General features: G+C 44.6%; 1 protein-coding gene across 2 annotated transcripts; it reads left to right on the forward strand.

Annotated features, from left to right (window-relative positions):
- The first annotated feature begins 2,487 nt into the window (after positions 1-2,487).
- Positions 2,488-13,046, forward strand: POLR2D (RNA polymerase II subunit D). 2 transcript variants are annotated; one of them, XM_079924779.1, is made up of 4 exons: positions 2,488-2,584; positions 4,676-4,856; positions 10,420-10,515; positions 11,873-13,046. In XM_079924779.1, the coding sequence occupies exons 1-4, from the start codon at positions 2,512-2,514 to the stop codon at positions 11,949-11,951; spliced, it is 429 nt and encodes a 142-aa protein (XP_079780905.1). In that variant the 5' UTR covers positions 2,488-2,511; the 3' UTR covers positions 11,952-13,046. The 2 variants fall into 2 exon arrangements, with proteins under 2 accessions (XP_079780905.1, XP_079780906.1); XM_079924780.1 differs by lacking the exon at positions 10,420-10,515.
- Positions 13,047-14,137: the final 1,091 nt, after the last annotated feature.

Genomic DNA, 14,137 nt, shown 5'->3' on the forward strand with positions numbered 1-14,137 from the left:
ATGTAAAAAATTTTTTTTTAACATACCCAGTTCTGAAACCCTTACAACTTGGCCACAGGTGTACGCTGTCAGGGTTAGATGATAATTTTGGAAATAGATCACAACAACTGGTTAAACAGACTTTGGTAATAACTCTGGGGTGTGTGAGAGGAATTCTGTTCCTTCAAGAGAAATTATAGTTCTAGAGATTAGTATTCCATATTTGCAGTTAAACAGCATGGAATTCCATTTTTGTTTGTTTGCTTTTGGTGGTGGTAAAATATATATAACACAAAATTTGCCATTTTAAACTCATTCTGTTGTCTGAAACATGAACTAAGCCATGTGGTCAGAGATCGGTGGTTCTTGAGACTGAGGGTGGAGGAAGTGCTGTAAAGCTGCTTCCAGATCAATCTAGGGTCTGTGACCTTGGCTTGAATATCTGCCTTTGAAAGGCACTCGCTGGGCTGGTTGAAGAACTTGACCCTGAGCCAATACAGTATAAAGAACCATAGTAGCTCTTGAGGAGCATAATGACCTCTTTCTCTGTATCCTTCCATATCTCTCATACCCGTTGCCACTTTCTGTCTTTTATGATGGAAGATAAGTCCAGATCTTGCATCAGCTGCTCTTAGTGAGCTCCTTTTGGGGACAGCTCTAGGACTGATTCATCTTTTTAACCTCAGGGCTTTGCACTTAAGTATTTATGATGGTTTTCCTGAATGAAAATGTAGACAGACCAACCTATGAAACATCACTATGTGTTATCTGTTATTCTCCTTTCCTCTCTCTTCACCTGTTGACTTCTCTCCTGCTGTGTGTGTTGGGTATCCGGCTAGCCCTGGGGGCAGCCCATGGTAAGTCCAGTAAGTAGTAGTTGCTCTGTGAAGCCCTGTTGGATGGATAGATGAGAGAAAGGGGCCTACGCTGAGTACAGGACCATTTCCCACACCCAGCTGCTGCATGTCCCCAGACTCCTCGGGACATCGGTCCACAGCTGTAATGAACTGTGTAGGAAAGCCCTTCAAGGCGGTTATAAGCTCTAACAATACTATAGAACCTGCCATTAATTCACCGGATACATTTCTTCTGGAAATACAGATACAAGGCAAATTAACTTTGTGAAAATTATATTTTAAATCAAAGGAATACAAGTACATATTCTCGTCTGGTAATATCCTCATTCATTTACTGTTAACAGAGTTCACATGATACCTAAACGTGGTTCACTCCGGAGCCAAGTAGTGCACTGTGATTATTTCCTTCATTGTACAGCCATCTGTTTTCTCTCAGGTTGGAAACTTTTTCATTTGCTTACTTATCTTTTTCTTTTTGCGGTACGCGGGCCTCTCACTGTTGTGGCCTCTCCTGTTGCGGAGCCCAGGCTCTGGACGCACAGGCTCAGCGGCCATGGCTCACGGGCCCAGCCGCTCCGCGGCATGTGGGATCCTCCCAGACCGGGGCACGAACCCGTGTCCCCTGCATCGGCAGGCGGACTCTCAACCACTGCGCCACCAGGGAAGCCCCTCTTTTTTTAAATATTTATTTATTTATTTATTTTTGGCTCCATTGGGTCTTCGTTGCTGCCGGCGGACTTTCTCTAGTTGCAGCGAGCAGGGTCTACTCTTCGTTGCGGGTGTGCGGGGCTTCTCGCTGCGGTGGCTTCTCTTCTTGCGGAGCATGGGCTCTAGGCACGCGGGCTTCAGTAGTTGTGGCACGCGGGCTCAGTAGTTGTGGCTCATGGCCTCTAGAGCACAGGCTCAGTAGTTGTGGCGCACGGGCTTAGTTGCTCCGCGGCATGTGGGATCTTCCCGGACCAGAGATTCCAGGGATTGAACCCGTGTCCCCTGCATTGTCAGGCGGATTCTTAACCACTGCGCCACCAGGAAAGCCCCTGCTTACTTTTCTAAGTATCATCCAAATATTCCAACAAGGCCTCTCAATATCACTATCCACATGTTGAGAATTATTGGAAAAATCCCACTACAAATCAAACATTTTAAATGCTTAAGGCATTGTAAGAAATTACACTGTATGTTTTCGGAGTCACCTACCCAGCTTCCCATCAACGACAGTTCCTTGGGTCGGTCAGCGCGTTACTGCATCTCATCTAATCCTTCCCTACGCCCTGGGAAGCAGGTATCGTCATCCACACTTCACCGGTGAGTTAGCTGAGGCTCAGAAAGGTCAAGTGACCAGTCTCCACGAAGCGCGGCGAAGGGCGTACTGGAGAAGAGAAGGACGGTTTCTCCGGAAGCGACCAGCGCAAGATGCCCCTCGGCCCTCCGGGAACCCCCGCGACCTCGCGGCTCTGACCTGTCTCCGCTTCCTTAAGGGAAGCGCAAGGACGCTGCAAGTCCCTCGGCTCCGCCCGCCCCGTCGGGGTCCCGCCCACCCACCGAGGCCCCGCCCACCACTATGACCCGCCCACCCCCAATGGAGCCCCGCCCCGTCGCCAAGACCACGCCCCTTCCTGGCCGCGGCTCAGCGCTTCCGCTTCCGGCGGTGTGGGCTGCTGTGCGCGGCAAGACGATGGCGGCTGGTGGCAGTGATCCGCGGGCAGGCGACGTAGAGGAGGACGCCTCACAGCTCATCTTTCCCAAAGGTGCGGCCTGGGGCTGCCGGACTGCCCCCGTGGTCCTGCGTGGTCGCCGCAGGCCTGGGCAGGAGCGGCGAAGGGCAGGGAGGAGGGGGATGCGGGCCGGCAGGGCAAGGTGCCGCGGGAGCGGGCCAGCCGGAGTCCACGCCTGCAGCCCTGGAGCCGTCGGCGCCCAACTCCACACTGCCCCTGGGCGGCCTCTTGCTCCTGTTTAAGTAGTTTGTTTTATCCGGTAAGCTGTGAAGTGTTGGAGGGATGTGTCAAAGATAAAGCTGGCACTAAAGGGGAAAGGACAGATTTTAATCAGTAATATACTATTGCAGTGGGACAGAGAGTCAAGCGTGGACTCATCTAAACTTCGATCTGTAGAGGTGACTGGGCATATTAAAGGGAGAATGAAGGAATAAGGAGCGGAGTGAGCGGGGCCTCAGTAGGGTCGGGGAAGTGAAAAATTACGAAAAGCGGGAAGCGGGGGGTTGGTCCATTTGAAACCCCTTTGGATTTGTTAACTGGCGTTTAACTCCTACCCTCCCACACCCCTCGCTCTGGGCTGGGACACAGGGGCCCTGTCTTCAAGTGTTGGCTGGAACAAACAGTTATTTTGGCAGCCTTCAGTTTTCATAAACAACCACTGTAAAGGGCTAGAGTCATCCCAGGGATGCGGCCTGGAGCTATTAGAAATCTTGTTAGTGTTTTAAATGCATTTATTTTATTTTTATTTATTTTTGGCTGCATTGGGTCTAAGTTGCTGCATGTGGGCTTTCTCTAGCTGTGGCGAGCGGGGGCTGCTCTTCGTTGCGGTGCGCGGGCTTCTCATTGCGTTGGCTTCTCTTGTTGCGGAGCACGGGCTCTAGGCGCGCGGGCTTCAGTAGTTGAGGCACGTGGGCTCAAGAGCTGTGGCACACGGACTTAGTTACTCCGCGGCATGTGGGATCTTCCCAGACCAGGGATCGAACCCGTGTCCCCTGCATTGGCAGTCGGATTCTTAACCACTGAGCCACCAGGGAAGCCCTCGTCAAGTTTCTGTGGACCAAAGTTGAGTCCTTGGGGAGAAGAGGGCGACAGGAAAGAGCCTGGAGTTTGGTCAGGGAGAGAATCTTTGTCAGATGGCTGGGAGTAAAGCACGTTTTGCTATCAGAGAACTTCCTCTTTGCAATGTGATGTGCTTAATTTGTAATTTAAAAACCCAAAATAAGTAGAAAGCTTAAGATTTTAAAGTATCATATCTTACAGGTACTGGAAAACACAAAATAAGTGGGGGAAGCCGTAACAGTACCCTTCTTTTAAAAAAAATTACTATATCCACAGTAAAACATGAAATTCCACACCTTTTCACCCAGAGGAAACGACCGTGAATAGTTTAGTGCTTATGCTTCCAAACTGTGCTCATTTATAAATATATACTTATACACTTTATTCTTTGCAAAAATAGAATTATGCTATAGAAATCATACAGCTTTTTAAAAATTTGATGATATATTGTGTAGAACTGTTCTATTCTTTCAAAGGGCTAGGTAGTACTTAATGGTTGTACCATAGTACTATTTATCTGTTGATAGACGTATAGGTTGCTTCTAGTATTGTATTTTATAGACTCAAGGTGTAATACTCCCTTCCATAGGATAGCTTCATGGAAGTTTTGGGCATAATGGAAATATATGTTTGTTTTCTTTTTTATGGTGTAATAACTAAGAGGGAGATGGTTTTCTTAATTTCATGATAAAGTAAACCAGTTTTTCATATTTAGGTTTTGTCTAGGTACTTTTTATTCAGGTTTTTGTTTGTTTATTTGTTTTTTAAATGCTGTACAGTTAGAAATTCCCTGGCAGTCCAGTGGCTAGGACTCGGCGCTCTCACTGCCGGGGGCCCCGAGTTCAATCCCTGGTCGGGGAACTAAGATCCCACAAGCCACGCGGCATGGCAAAAAAATAAAAATAAAAAAAAAACCTGAAAAATACTGTACAGTTGCGGGATATTGAAGCCTCTGGATTTCTGCAGGGACAGAGACTTGCTGATAGTCTCAAAGGCAAAAGGAACGTTTAGAAGCTGACTTTTGGAGGAATACTTTCAGCTGACATTTATGCTTCTCACAAATAGAGTTTGAAACAGCTGAGACACTTCTAAATTCAGAAGTTCATATGCTTCTGGAGCATCGAAAGCAACAAAATGAGAGTGCAGAGGATGAACAGGAACTTTCTGAGGTCTTCATGAAAACTTTAAACTACACAGCCCGTTTCAGTCGTTTCAAAAACAGAGAGACCATTGCCAGTGTACGTAGGTGAGTGCTGAAAGAAAGTTTTATTAATCCAGACTATTAGACATCTGCACGTAGCATGCTGTTGCCGCCTCCCCCGCTCCTCCCCGCCACCCCGTGGGCATCATCTGTACGATTAATGTAAGTAAAATAATGTCTTCGTCAAAATTTTGAAATAGCTTATATGGTCAAAACCTCCTTGGCCACCTTTTGCTGTACCCCAAATCCCAGTTACCTCCCTGCAGAGTGACTACTGTCAGAAGTTTGTTGTTAGCCCTGCAGAGCTTGTTCCATACATTGGCATACACACCATAAACACACAGCATTGTTTTATTTTGCTTTTTTTCTTTTTTTTAATAAAGTGGGCTCATTTATTTATTATTTCCCTGATGTGTCCTAGAGATCTTGCTATGTTAATAAATATAAATCAGGAGCATTCTTTCTGGATCTTTGCTTGACCATTCAAAAGGTGACCGGCTTTTAGCATTTTTTCCTAAGGCATTGCTTCTCAAATTGGTTGGATGTGCTCTGGGAAACAGTGAGGTGCTGGGGTATATAGGAGGCCCCAGGGAAAACAAGAGCTGTTTTAGCATTTCTTTGATTTCTTCGAAGATGAACATTATCTCGTGTGAACTAGATAATCATTTGATGTTCTGATATAATTTGAGCCACTAGAGAAGTCCATTTTTATAAACTGGGTGTCATCAGTGTTACTTGGTGGTATGGTTTAAAACATTTCTGCATTAAAGCAAACAGATACCAGTATATTGTGAAGTAAAACAAATGATATATATGATCTCTTTTTTCTAATACTTTAGTTGTATTTATTTATTTTTATTATTATTTATTTTGGCTGCACCACGCGGCATGCGAGATATTAGTTTCCCGACCAGGGATCGATGGAACCCGTGCCCTCTGTACTGGGAGCTCGGAGTCTTAACCATTGGACCACCAGAGAAGTCCCTGAATTATTGAAATAAATCATGAGACTTAAATCCTTGCAGTTGCAGAAAGTCATTTGTGCCTATGCCCCCGAGTTGGTTGTGGGTACTTGTTTGCTCTACTCTGGTGAAATGTTTGAGAAGTACTGTCCTAAGGAAAAGCAAGTGGACAAAAAGATGTATATATGCAAATATTCTTCAGAGAGCTATTAATAATAGTCACAGTTTTTAAAAAAACTAAATATTCAACAGTAATTAAATAAATTGTGGTAAATCCATTTGATGGACTACTATATATTTTTTGTTTGTTTGTTTGTTCGTTCTTTTCGGTACGCGGGCCTCTCACTGTTGTGGCCTCTCACGTTGCGGAGCACAGGCTCCGGACGCGCAGGCTCAGCGGCCATGGCTCACGGGCCCAGCCGCTCCGCGGCATGTGGGATCTTCCCGGACCGGGGCACGAACCCGTGTCCCCTGCACCGGCAGGCGGACTCTCAACCACTGCGCCATCAGGGAAGCCCTGGACTACTATATTGTCATTGAAAATTATGATAGAAAATGAAATTGAAGGATGTTCACATAATTTAGGTGTGCAGAAAATGAAGTGATAAGGCTGTATATGAAGTATAGCCTGTTCTGAAAAGTGTGGGTGTATGCATGGGGAAAAGATTACGTACAAAACTGCAAAGTGTTGAACCAAAAAGATGACTTGAATAAATGAAGGTGGACTTAAACGTTCACGAATAAGAGGTCTTAATACTGTAAAAATGTCATTTCTCCTCAAATTAATGTATACATTTAGTGCCTCAAGGTAATTGATATATACTCTCAAATACACTCGGAACTTTGTAAGTAGGATTTTGGATGACAGTGCATTCATTGTTATACCATCTTGAACATCTGTAATTTGTTTTGTTGCTGTTACTGTTATTCCACTGATAAAGCATAATTTGCCGTATAATTCAATTAAGATGAGGTGGTAATAGATCATTATAAATAAACATACAGTGGCTGAGGGAAGGCACCAATCACCTGAATCCTACCAGTGAGCAGCACAGGCTCCCTAAGTGGCGCCAAGAAAAATGTATCCTCTGCTGTGAAAAATAAATAATACTAAGTTAATTAACAAATGCCCCCCCCCAAAGATCTAAAATTTGTACGAATGGTCAGAAAAACTTTTTTTTTTTAATAAATTTATTTATTTATTTATTTATTTATTTTTAACTGTGTTGGGTCTTTGTTGCTGTGCGCAGGCTTTATCTAGTCGTGGCGAGCAAGGGCTACCCTTCGTTGTGGTGCGCGGGCTTCTCATTGCGGTGGCTTCTCTTGTTGCCGCGTGTGGGCTCTAGGCGCGTGGGCTCAGTAGTTGTGGCTCTTGGGCTCTAGGCACGCAGGCTCAGTAGTTGTGGAACATGGGCTCAGTAGTTATGGCTCACAGGCGTAGTTGCTCCGTGGCATGTGGGATCCTCCCGGACCAGGGCTTGAACCCATGTTCCCTACATTGGCAGGCGGATTCTTAACCACTGCGCCACCAGGGAAGCCCCAGAAAAACTTTTAAAAAGAAAAAGGAAGGGGAGTTTGCCCTACAAGCTGTTAAAATACATTAAAAAGTGACAGTAATGAAAATAGTGACACTTTGGCCTGAGAATAGATAGATGATTGGGGCAGAATAGAAAATTCAGGAACAGATACAAATCCAAATCTATTATGTTTTATATGAGTCCAGTGTATGGCAAAGATGGTACTGTAAGTTACTGGGAAAATATTTTTAAATGAAGTTGTAACTCTGTATATCTTATACCAAAATAATTACTGAAGGAATCAAAGATTTAAATGTAAACTATGATGCATAAAAGTGCTATGTGATAACTTGAGTGAATATACAGTTTTGGCTGTAGTTAGCAGGACTTTAAATGAGGGGAAACTTGATGGACTATAGCTGGCTGTAAGCTTTGCAAGGGCGAGGACTTGATTATATTCATCACTGTAGGCACTAAGTAATTCTTAGTTGAGTAAGTAAATGAATTTACATAAATATCTTTAAATAAAGTGCCATAAGTAAAATCTAAGTATGAATAAACTGGGAAGAGGATTGATGTCCTTAATGTTAAGAGCTCTAACAGATAATCAAGAGATGACACCCAGTTTATAAAAATGGATTTAGGGACTTCCCTGGTGGCGCAGTGGTTGGGAGGCCGCCTGCCGATGCAGGGGACACGGGTTCGTGCCCCGGTCCGGGAGGATCCCACATGCCGCGGAGCGGCTGGGCCCGTGAGCCATGGCCGCTGAGCCTGCGTGTCCGGAGCCTGTGCTCCGCAACGGGAGAGGCCACGACAGTGAGAGGCCCGCATACCGCAAAAAAAAAAAAAAAAATGGATTTATTAGTCTCTAATGACTTGATTTATGTCAGAGCTTCAAATGACTATCTAATTCAAATGAAATAATGTTCATCTTCTAGGACATCAAAGAAATGCTAAAATAGCTAAGTAGGTTTAAAAAGAATGGGAAACCTGGGACTTCCCTGGTGGTCCAGTGTTAAAGAATCCGTCTTCCAATGCAGGGGACGCGGGTTCGACCCCTGGTCGGGGAACTAAGATCCCACATGCCACGGGGCGGCTAAGCCCGCGCGGCACAACTACTGAGCCCGCACGCCGCAACTACTGAGCCCATTTGCCTCAACTAGAGAGAAGCCTGCGTGCTACAAACTACAGAGCCCGTGCGCCCTGGAGCCTGCGCGCCACGACTAGAGAGAGAAAAACCAGCATGCCACAGCTAGAGAGAAGCCCACATGCTGCAATGAAGAGCCCACATGCCACAACGAAAGACGCTGCCACGAAGATCCTGCGTGCTGCAACGAAGACCTGACACAGCCAAAAAAAAAAAAAAAATGGGAAACCTAGTGTAAGAAGTAGGGGAAACAGGCACCATCTTTTATTGCTGGTGGCAGTGTAGTGTATATTGGTAAAGCCCTTTTAGGGCACTGTCTCTCAGAAAGAAGCCATCCAGTTATATCGTATCCTTTGACTGAATAATTCTGCTTCCAGGAATTTATCTTTAAAGCACAAAGTAATCAATCAAGTGCACAAAGAAGTATACATTTACAATGATGTCTAGAATGATGAATAATTGGAAACAACAGAAATGTTCAACAGCAGGAAATTTGGTACATAAACTTATGGCACAACCTTCAGTGCAATGCCATGTTCAAGGTAAAGTTACGTGTGTACTAATACGGAAAACAGCTTCTGTACTGTTGAGTGAAAGAAGGCCAGTTACAGAAGAACATTGTTATAATTCCTTTTGGGGTTTTGTTTTGTTTTGTTTGTTTATTTGTTTTTAATTATGGAAAGGGCGGGTGGACTCTCCATGAAAATGTTAACACTGGTTATTTCTGGGTAGAATTTCAGGTTATTTTCCCATGTTGGGGTTTTGTAGGGGGTTTTTTGGTATTTTTTATAAATGAACATGTGTTCATTTTACAACAGATCCCTCCATATAATACATACACTACATTATGAACCTCTGCCTGTGTAACTAAGTTTACAGTATTTTGTTTACAAAATGAAAATAGCTTTATTAGGTGACGAAAAGTTACAAAACAAAATGAGTGAGTTTGTATTCTAAAACATAGAAAGACGTTTGGAATGGCATACTAATATGGTAACATTGACTTTGTTTAGGTAGTGACTTTCATTTTTCTGTCTTTATTTTCTCAATTTTGAACAATAACTAATAGGCTTGTAGTCAAGTGGTAAGGACAGGAAATGTTTATTTCTGAACAGATAATTAAGGTCCTCTCTGAAACCAGATTTACCATGGACGGCCTCTGTTTTAAGAAGTCGATGTGTGAGAATCCAGGATATGATTTGTATTGATGATGTTCTTTTTTACAGTTTGAACTAGAAGTACATTTAAAATAAGATGCAGTTTATACATAGATTTGTACAAAGTAAGATATGCTTGTATTTGTTTATTTTTTAGATACTTTTTTTTTTTTTTTTTTTTTGCGGTATGCGGGCCTCTCACTGTTGTGGCCTCTCCCGTTGCGGAGCACAGGCTCCGGACGCGCAGGCTCAGTGGCCACGGCTCACGGGCCCAGCCGCTCCGCAGCATGTGGGATCTTCCCGGACTGGGGCATGAACCCGTGTCCCCTGCATCGGCAGGCGGACTCTCAACCACTGCACCACCAGGGAAGCCCTTAGATACATTTAAAAGAGAATTTTCTTCAAGTCAAGATGCCTGGTAGATGGGGGACATCTGACATCATGTGTTTGACATAAAATTAATAACAAAGAAAGCAAAGAACAGTGGTAGGAAGAGCAAAGAGCAACAGAATAAATTCTCGGGGGAAAGCTTGTATAGTCCTCGAGGTACATAGCAGTTTCTCAGAAGTTATCATCGCAAGCATTCTCTGCCTTGGTGTGCTCCCCTCGCTTTCACTGTCTCTGCCTGATTTCGTTGTAGCTTCCTGTTCTCCAGGAAGAGGAACAGGAAGTGATTTGAAAGTGGGATTTTGCAGCAAACCTAACCATAATGGGAAGATTGCAAGTGCTTTATTTTTCCTCTTGCTTGCTAGCTACATTTGATGCCCTTTTTCCTATTCATCATTGTTTGATTTTGTTTGTCTTGATTTTCTTCCCTGTGATCAGCTTGCTGCTCCAGAAGAAGCTTCATAAGTTTGAGTTGGCCTGTTTAGCCAACCTTTGTCCAGAGACTGCTGAGGAGTCCAAGGCTCTGATCCCAAGGTTAGGACTGGTTGTGAAAAGCTCTGTGTGTATTGGATAAATTCTTACAAGTAGAATTACTGTGTCTAAAAGCTGTGTGCATTTAAAATCTAGACAGATATCACCAACGTCGGATGGGTGCCTTTGTAATGAGGTTGATGGTTTCACAGCACACCGATTGTTGGCAAAAATGTGAAACAGCTGAAACTCTGGTATACTGATGATAGGAGTGCAAATTAGTATGGTCACTTTGGAGAGCAGTTTGGCTACATCCAGTAAAGCTAAAGATGAATATACCCCATGACCCCAAAATTCATTCCTGGGTACGTGTCCTAAAAGCAACGCATACGTAGTTTAAAAGAAGACATGCATTCCAATGTTTATTGCTGCATCGTTAGTGATAGCAAAAACCGGACAACAGTCAAGACTGGAGAAATAAATCATTGTATGATCATATAATGTTTATTATATAGCAGTGAAAAAACTAGTGAACTAGGACAACGTGGAATAATGTCAACAAATGCCAAATTGAATTTTGAGTGAAAAAATTGCAGAAGGATACATACAATACGATGCCATTTCTTTTTTTTTTTTTTTTTTTTTTTTTTTCGGTACGCGGGCCTCTCGCTGTTGTGGCCTCTCCCGTTGCGCAGCACAGGCTCCGGACGCGCAGGCTCAGCGGCCATGGCTCACGGGCCCAGCCGCTCTGCGGCATGTGGGATCTTCCCGGACCGGGGCACAAACCCGTGTCCCGTGCATCGGCAGGCGGACTCTCAACCACTGCGCCACCAGGGAAGCCCTACGATGCCATTTCTTATAGTTTAAAACCAGTACTGCATATTGCTTGTAGATACATTTACATATACTATAGTAAATATTAATATAAAAGTACACGTAGGGATGATGAATACCAAATTTAGGATAATGGTTACTTCTGGGGAAGGAAGAAAAGGAATTGGAATAGGGGAGCACACACAGAACCATCGATTTGTGTCTGTCATATTTATTAAAGAATCAAGGGGAGAGGGAATTCCCTGGCGGTCCAGTGGTTAGGACTCCGAGCTTCTACTGCAGGGGGTCTGGGTTCAATCCCTGGTCGGGGAACTAAGATCCTGCAGGCCACACAGTGTGGCAAAAAAAAAGGGAATCAGGTGGGGATAACTTTTAAAATGAGCTTATTTTCTATACCTTTTATATGTTTGAAATACTTCATAATGTTTTTTAAAGGAAAGAAGTAAGAGTTGAAATGTAAAGGTGTCAGCGTTTAGGGGTAAGCGGAGAGGTGGGCCAGTGGTGCTGGAAAATTAGCACGCACGAAAGAAGAGGGCGGGGAGCACTGTCGCTGCGACACTCACTTTTTTTGTTTTCCTTCTTGTAGCCTGGAGGGGCGGTTTGAAGATGAGGAGCTACAGCAGATTCTTGATGACATCCAGACCAAGCGCAGCTTTCAGTATTGATCTCCAGATACCACTGCTGCTGGGGGACACATCACATCCCCAGCACAGCGCCGCTGGCCCAGGATCCGGGGCTGACTTGCACAGAAAATCTATTGCAGAAGACACTTGGGCTTCCTTTGGATAGAACAACCCAGCGCTTGGTCTTGGTTTAGGTTGCTGTTTCAGGCTCGACCGTTGGACGCTGATGGCCAGCATAACCTTGGAGAGGCCTTGCAGTGGCTGCCTGAGCTTGCCTCTGGGAAGGGTGAGGTGGGGTGATGTGCATCTCAGCCACACTGCGGGCGCCTCACATCGCGGTCTTTGGCCCTTGTGTTATTTTTGATTCCTGCTATTTCATGTTTTAATTTCAGTGTGTTCATAGTTTTTGAAGCTGTACTAGAACATGTAAAACTGGTATGGGAAACAGTATCACCTAAATGCAAAAAGAGCAATTAAACGAGACCTGTATCGTTGTTTGAAATTCTTAAAGAGAGGATGATAGCGCCTTGGCGTCATTGTGCTTAACCAGGAGACAGGGAAGAGGCTGCCGCGAAGAGTAGTTACACCTGAGGGTAACTGCTGAGTGCTGTGGGGCACACAGCCTTGAGATGGACAAGTACCGTGCCTTTCTTCTTGGATTGCTGCACAGCATAGATTTGGAGTAAGTGGTCTTTAAGCACTTACTTTGTCACTGCCACATTCAGATTTTTCCTTCCTGGGCCAGATGTGAAGGAGTGAGCACTTCATAGTGTCCTCATATGGGGCATCGGGTCCAAACCTCTGGCCTCCTGCTTAGCAGTAGGTGTTCTGGGATGGAGGAGATGTGGGAGGAGGGCGCCTGCCACTTCCCAAGCCACTACAGTGGCCTCACTCCATCTGAGGCTAGTTGCGGAGAAAACACTTTAATTACTAAACACTGTGGCTCTGAATTTTCTGAAGGGAAATATGCCTGTTTTCTTCACAATTTGGTGATTTTTCTTTGAGGCACTTGTTGGCTCCAAGTGAATTCATGGTCCAGCGAAAAGGCTGGGGAAAGAACAAAGCTGCCTTTAAAAGTCAAGGTGGTTTTATGTCAGCTGCTGACTAAGGCAAAAATAAAATTTCTTTAATAAAGTCTTTCAGTTTCTGAAATGACATGGTTTCTGAGTCACCAATATTCTTGATCATTATTTGAAGGAAATGTCATTCATACCTCAATTAAAGAAGCATTTGAGGAAATAATCTTTTCATCCTTGGGCAACTTTACTTCTTTGAGACTCAGTGTTCTCAATTGTAAAATGTGGATAATAGTTTCTATTTCACAGATGTTTTTAAAGATTGAATGAGAAAATTATTAAAAAGAGCCTATTGGTGTCTGACATACACTATACCCCAGTAAATGTTAGCTGTTATAGTCAGCTTGCTTTGTAGAAATTAGTGCAAGGGGGACTTCCCTGACGGTCCAGTAGTTAGGACTCTGCGCCTTCACTGCCGAGGCCCCTGGTTCGATTCCTGGTCAAGGAACTAAGATCCCACAAGCCATGTGGCACAGCCCAAAAAAAAAAAAAAAAAGGAAAGAAATTAGTGCAAGGAATTGGTAGCATACCCACTGGTACTGGCATCAGACTATGAAAACAAACCCAACTGCCTACTCAAAGTCTGCAGAATTATCTTTTAAGAGAGTCAGTTCCATGGTTGGCACCAGGCAATGAAACAAAAATAACAGGCCTGGATGGCAGACCCGAGCTGTAATCCAGGCCGCGTGTGCTCGGTGGCAGGAGCAGGGCGGTGCTACCACCCCCATCGGGTGCCCGCCTGTGAGCCACCTGGGAGTATTAAACTGCAAGTTGCCCGGCATACAGTTAGGCACTAATAAATGGCAGGTAGTAAGGCAACTAGAAGCAGTTTAAAACAACAGCAACTCATACTGGGGGATTACATGTAAAAGCAGCCTCATGCCATGTTATAGACTCAAAGCCTGGTCTGTGCCTTGTGGTCAGGGTTCTGTCTAGTCCTGGACAGCAGCTCACTGTCCAGTGAACAGGAGGCCCTGCAAGATCTTTAATCATCTGTGAAACATCGTTAGACTCACTGCACCATTTGCAAAAGCAGAATTCAAAACAAAGATGTTGTAGGGGCTTCCCTGGTGACGCGGTGGTTGAGAATCCGCCTGCCAATGAAGGGACACGGGTTCGAGCCCTGGTCTGGGAGGATCCCACATGCCACGG

This window comes from Stenella coeruleoalba (assembly GCF_951394435.1).
Source record: "Stenella coeruleoalba genome assembly, chromosome: 6".
Lineage (NCBI taxonomy): Eukaryota > Metazoa > Chordata > Mammalia > Artiodactyla > Delphinidae > Stenella > Stenella coeruleoalba.